This window comes from Oncorhynchus tshawytscha, linkage group LG01 (genome assembly GCF_018296145.1).
Source record: "Oncorhynchus tshawytscha isolate Ot180627B linkage group LG01, Otsh_v2.0, whole genome shotgun sequence".
NCBI classification, from domain to species: Eukaryota; Metazoa; Chordata; class Actinopteri; order Salmoniformes; family Salmonidae; genus Oncorhynchus; species Oncorhynchus tshawytscha.
The window spans coordinates 80,812,444-80,818,956 of NC_056429.1; the positions used below are offsets into that span (position 1 = coordinate 80,812,444).

The 6,513-nt window shown below is 39.8% G+C and overlaps 1 protein-coding gene across 2 annotated transcripts in view; it reads left to right on the plus strand.

Annotated features, from left to right (window-relative positions):
- The window catches only part of map2k6 (mitogen-activated protein kinase kinase 6), a 48,164-nt gene extending 43,425 nt beyond the window's left edge, over positions 1-4,739 (plus strand). Inside the window, exons 10-12 of one of the 2 annotated variants that reach the window (XR_006083992.1) lie at positions 1,128-1,267; positions 3,089-3,280; positions 3,586-3,687. Coding sequence is in view for 1 of the 2 variants with exons in the window: in XM_042326339.1 (XP_042182273.1) it covers positions 1,128-1,267; positions 3,235-3,280; positions 3,586-3,663 (264 nt within the window). In the remaining variant the exon portion in view is untranslated. Of the gene's footprint in view, positions 1-1,127; positions 1,268-3,088; positions 3,281-3,585 lie in introns of both variants that reach the window. The other variant, XM_042326339.1, reaches the window with a different exon arrangement.
- The last annotated feature ends 1,774 nt before the right edge of the window (positions 4,740-6,513 follow it).

Genomic DNA, 6,513 nt, shown 5'->3' on the forward strand with positions numbered 1-6,513 from the left:
TGCTCTGCTCCAGGAGAGCTGTTACATATTCCTCTCTCTCATTTGCACATCCTAAATTCTATCACACCCAATAACAGTTTGGTGTCAAAATAACGTGATGATCCTCCAGCTGCCAATGGTAGTTCTCAGAAATGTAACTGTCTAGGGTAGGGGTATTCAACTCCTAACCTCCGGAGACTGCTGGTTTTCTCTTCTACCTGATAATTAACTGCACCCGCCTGGTGTCCAAGGTCTAAACCGGTGCCGATTAGAGGAGAACAATGAAAAACAGTGGAACTGTATTCAAGGTCCAGAGTTGAATTTGAGGGGTCTAATGTCACAAATCACCCAATTTCTGGCATTTAACGACAGAATCTTTAGCTTAGTGCATTTTATGTACAACAATACAATGCTGCATTTTATGTACAACAATACAATGCTGCATTCCTGCATTGTTCCTCCATTACTAGGTCGCGTCATACCATTGTTTTGAATGTTCTAAAGCCACCCTCTACCGGTGACGCAATACTGGTGCCCTAAAGTCGTGATAATCCAAGTCATTCTGGGCGGAGGCTAACGACTGTTTAGTGTAAATTACACTACAGTGCCTGGAAATACGATTATATTGCTAAAGTAGTCAAATGTTTAGTAGGAAACAACTTTGCCAGCATTATCATGTTGTCAAATTTACTTTCGACATACGGAAATGTTGTCATTAGCCAGCAAAGTTCCTCAAAAATAGCTAGCAATGCTAACGTTAGCTATCTTAAATCAGGTGACCTCTCGATCTTAGCTAACTAGCTACCGTTATACTGCATCTAAAGTCAATCTGGCGACATCAAAATGATGACAAAAGGTTTTACCACAAATTATTTGCCTCCTTTTCCAAGCCACTGTAATGCACTTGTGATGAAATGCTCATCAGCGCTCATTGACGATGCATTGAGTAGAATGCTCAGTTGCTCATCAGCGCTCATTGACGATGCATTGAGTAGAATGCTCAGTTGCTCATCAGTATAAAACAAACGTTCAAAATAATATTGTGACGAAACATGCAACCCATGAATAGCCTGCCCTCTAGCAGTGCACTGTGATATCCTGTGCCCTGTCATCTCATTCCCTGTCATATCCTGTGCCCCCCTCTTCAGATTGAGCTGGCCATCTTGCGTTTTCCCTATGACTCGTGGGGCACCCCTTTCCAGCAGCTGAAGCAGGTGGTGGAGGAACCATCCCCCCAGCTTCCTGCTGACCAGTTCTCCCCTGAGTTTGTTGACTTCACCTCCCTGTGGTACGTTCTCCTCTCCTGTAAAGCTAGCCTGGTCCCAGATCTGTTTGGGCTGTCTTTCCAAGTCTATGGTCGTTGTTATGTTTGTCATGACAGCGACAATTGGATTTGGCAAGACATCAGAAGCAGATCTGGGACCAGGCTTACCTGTACATAATTTAGGCCCTACAAAAGTGTTGTCAATGTCAGTTATGTCAGTATTTTCTTTCTGTACTTTGCCTCGTCTAATTCCACTCAAGGTCTTTGGCTATTGTATGAGTCCTACTGAGACTCACAAGTGAATTTCTCTTGACAATTTTTCCAGTTGTTGTTGTAATAGCCACAAGTACTTTATGACCAGGACAGAATGTGATGCATGTGCCTGGGTTCCAGAGACTAGGCCACCCTCTGTGGAATGTGTCTAAATGTGCATTCTCACCAGCCTGTTATGTCTACCGCGTACTGTTAGGTCTCCACACCAATTATTTAATATCTACTCATGCCGTTTTTCCCTTCACACAACCCTAAAAGGTTTTACATTTGTTTTACATGTAGGCCTACAGTACAGAAGATAAATGACGTTTTTCCCTTCACACAACCCTAAAAGGTTTTACATTTGTTTTACATGTAGACCTACAGTACAGAAGATAAATGACGTTTTTCCCTTCACACAACCCTAAAAGGTTTTATATTTGTTTTACATGTAGGCCTACAGTACAGAAGATAAATGACGTTTTTCCCTTCACACAACCCTAAAAGGTTTTACATTTGTTTTACATGTAGGCCTACAGTACAGAAGATAAATGACCCTAAAAGGTTTTACATTTGTTTTACCCTTCACACAACCCTAAAAGGTTTTACATTTGTTTTACATGTAGGCCTACAGTACAGAAGATAAATGCCGTTTTTCCCTTCACACAACCCTAAAAGGTTTTACATTTGTTTTACATGTAGACCTACAGTACAGAAGATAAATGACGTTTTTCCCTTCACACAACCCTAAAAGGTTTTACATTTGTTTTACATGTAGGCCTACAGTACAGAAGATAAATGCCGTTTTTCCCTTCACACAACCCTAAAAGGTTTTACATTTGTTTTACATGTAGGCCTACAGTACAGAAGACAAATGACGTTTTTCCCTTCACACAACCCTAAAAGGTTTTACATTTGTTTTACATGTAGGCCTACAGTACAGAAGATAAATGACGTTTTTCCCACCATAAAACCTTGCTAATGGTCATCTTGGTCTGTTGTGTTGTACAATAGAGGCCCTAGTTTTTCAGTTTTCTGGCTGTCCGAAATAGGAATGTATTACCTACAGCAGGGATGGATGAGCAACTTTGATCTGGGTGGGGGCCACACAATCTGAACTAATCATGAGGGGCTGGCACTAGCCCTTTGGGAGCCCCCACCTTGCGAGCAAAAGATTTTAGCAGCCTCCCTCTTGACAGCGGAGAGAAAAAATGTAAGCTTTAAAGTTAAGTTCCTGCATTTAGACATGGGGCATAGAGAAAATGTTGCCATTTTAAAGCAAGTTTGCTGCAATTCTACACATTTTGCCATGGGGCAGAGAAGATTTTGGATTTTTATAACTAATTTCATATGTTTCTACTCATCGTGCCATGGGGCAATGATAATTTGTTTCAGTTTTACCGCTAATTTCCTGCAATTCTACTAATTTTGCCATACTGCTATAAATGTTTGCCGTTTTGAATATGAAATCTGTATGAGAATGATTAACAAAATCAATGCCCCCCCCGATCAATAATTTGACCATGATTACTAGAAGTTCAGTTAGCTGGCTAGATGAATTTACCAATCTTTGGGTTTTTACTCCGTTGACAGGTCCATGTCCGCTTGCAGCTGATTCAATCTGGAGTAGAGTGGAGTGGGAGACACATTACCAGATATGAGTCATCTAACAGTATCTCTATATGAATCATAGACATTGCAGTTGTAATCCTTTCTCTCATTGCCCTTTTCATTCCCAGCTTAAAGAAAAATTCCAAAGAGCGGCCAAACTACCCAGAACTCATGGTGAGTGTGTTTTGAACTTTTTATTATTTAGTTACACACTTTATTTTCAACTCTAAGAAATGTTCAATACAAAGTGAATGTGAGCATGTCCTCTTCCATTACTAACAGTTGACCACTAGATGGCAGACTTAATCCAGTAATAATTTGTTTTGTAATAATCTCCCCACTTAATTTATATCCAATCAATGCTATTGATTATATATCAAACTTTTGTTGAGTATATTATTTTTATACTTTATTTGATTTTACATGAATCACTTAAATTGTCTCATTTATTTTCTTATCTTTTCTTCACTTCATCCCAGCAACACCCTTTTTTCATCTCCCACGAATCCAAAGAGACTGACGTGGCTTGCTTTGTCAAGGTCATCCTCGGGCACTGATCTAAGACAACGCTCTGACCAATTGCCACAGGGGGAGGCGGGCCTTTAAAAAAAAGCACCAATCGCAAACCCTGTTACCTGCGGGACTCCACAACGCCTCCCCAGTTCCCGACCCCTCCCTCTGGCACAGATACAAATGGACAGTAGAGGAACTCCGAGGAGATGAATGATGCCCAACCATGTTGGAGGAATGAGGAGTTAGCCTTAAGGCCTCAAGGCCCTCACATATTAGATATAGGCAGTGGGGCAACGTGTAATTTACTGTTGCTTTGAGGATTGGAGGGCCGGGCCATGTGTAATCTGGATTAATTTAACTGTATGAAATGCGACTCCCGCCGACTATAATTTTGTCCCACCCTTGTTACTGTACTAGACCCACTGCTCAAACAGTGATTTGGATGTTAGTGAATTTAGGAACGTGTGGATTATGCCCTGTGCTATTGGTCAATCTCTAATATATTTTTAAACCTGGTGTGAAAACATAAAACAGAGTTTTAAAAACAACTAAAAGTGATAAATATACATATGTATAATCTAAATGTTTGTATTATACTCAAAGAAAGTTGCATTGGTTTACTAATAGACTGCACATGTACAGAACATATCTACTATATAATGAGTGGGTTTCAGTCCCCTTAGATCAACAGAGAGATTCAAATTCTATGACTGTCCAATGGTTGAGCTGTAGACCACTAGACAGGCTGGAGGCCTCAGTCAGAACTGCAATGGGTTCTTCAAAGTATGTTACTGCAGTTTGCTCTCAACTGCTCTCTAATGTTGTGGGCTGTGTGTTTGGGTGGGTGGGTGGAAGCCTTCCATGCATGTGTTGTGAGATATATGTGGGCGATGTCATTGTTGTGGGAGGGGTGCATCTAATCCTTCCTAGTCACTTCCTGAATATTCTTCTGTTCAACTCGAATAGAACTGGAGATAAGTTATACAGTTATTATTTTAAAGATATATAGCTTTTATTTATACTGATGAGATACAGTATATTCCAGTGTGCTTATTTATTAACTGCTGTTTTTTTTCCTTTTGAAAACTTTACATTAACAATAGAGAACTTTCTTATTTTACTGTTTGTGTGTATTTATTGTGTGTCGCACTTGACAGGTAATGCTGTACTGAAACAGTTACTCATAACGCAAGCCTTATACACTGACTATACATTAAGGACACCTGCTGTTTCCATGACATAGACTGACCAGGTGAAAGCTATGATCCCTTATTGATGCCACTTGTTAAATCCACTTCAATCAGTGTAGATGAGACAATTGAGACATGGATTGTCAGAGGGTGAAAGGGCCAGACAAAAGTTAAGTGCCTTTGAACGGGTTATGGTAGTAGGTGCCCGGGGGCGCACCGGTTTGTGTCAAGAACTACAATGCTGCTGGGTTTATCAAGCGCAGCAGTTTCCCGTGTGTATCAAGAATGGTCCAACACCCCCGCACCACACACAAAACAAATCCAGCCAACTTGACACCACTGTGAGAGGCATTGGAGTCAACATCGCCACAGCATCCCTGTGGAACGCTTTTGACACCTTGTACGGTCCATGACCCGACGAATTGAGGCAGTTCTGAGGGTAAACGGGATATTAGGAAAATGTTCCTAATGTTTAGTATACACGGTGTATGTACTGCTCTAAAAAGTCCAACAAAAACTGTATTGGTGGTCTCATCTTTATTTACTCAGCATGTGTCCCTTTCTGTCCAATTGGGTAATTTCTGAACAATATTTAGGGGACCCCTTTTGGCTCAAGCGCACCACAAGAAGCAAACAATGTATAGTCTCTTTTGTGCAGTGTCAGCCCCTCCACATTTCTCTACATTATCAAGTGTACTATATTGGCTTAAACACTGCAGGATTATATAGATTCAACATTAGCTTGCATAGGTTACATAATTAGTTTTCTGCGCTTAACCTCTCCCCCACACTTACCAAAACCCAGAATACTTTATAGTAACCCAGGCTACTTAATAACTAATAGGGTCAGCCCATCCACATTTTTATATACCATCAAATGTACAGTACCTTCAGAATGTATTCATTCACACCCCTTGACTTTTACAGCTCGAGTTTAAATTGGATTGAATTAAGATGTTTTTTTGTAACTGGTCTACACACAATACCCCGTAATGTCAAAGTGGAATTGTGTTTTCCCAAATTTGTACAAATTAAAAACTAAAATGTCTTGAGGTAAGTTTTCAACACCTTTGTTATGGCAAGCCTGCATAAGTTCAGGAGTAAAAATGTGCTTAATTTTGATTTGACTCATTCTGTGTGCAATAGTAGCTTTTAACATTTTTTTAATGACTCATCTCTACCCCACACATACAATTATCTGTAAGGTCAGTCAGCAGCCTCCACTGCTTTCAGCATGACGATGACCTAAAACACAAAGCCAAATCTACACTGGAGTTGCTTACTAAGAAGACAGTGAATGTTCCTGAGTGGCTGAGTTACAGTTTTGACTGAAATCTACTTGAACATTTTATGGTAAAACTTGAAAATGGTTGTCTAGCAATGATCAACAACCAATTTGACAGAACATTTTAAATAGAATAATGGGCAAATGTTGCATAATCCAGGTGTTGAAAACTCTTAGACTTGCCCAGAAAGACTTCCAGCTAACATGTATTGACTCAGGGGTGTGAATACTTGTGCAAATTAGATATTTTATTTTTAATACATTTGCTAAAATGTATACATATGTTTTCACTTTGTCATTTTGGGGTACTGTGTATATATGAACAAAATGCAATAATCCATTTTGAATTCAGGCTGTAACATTAATAGCCTACATCAATGCAAATGCAATCGAAAATCACATCAAGTAGTATCATGCTT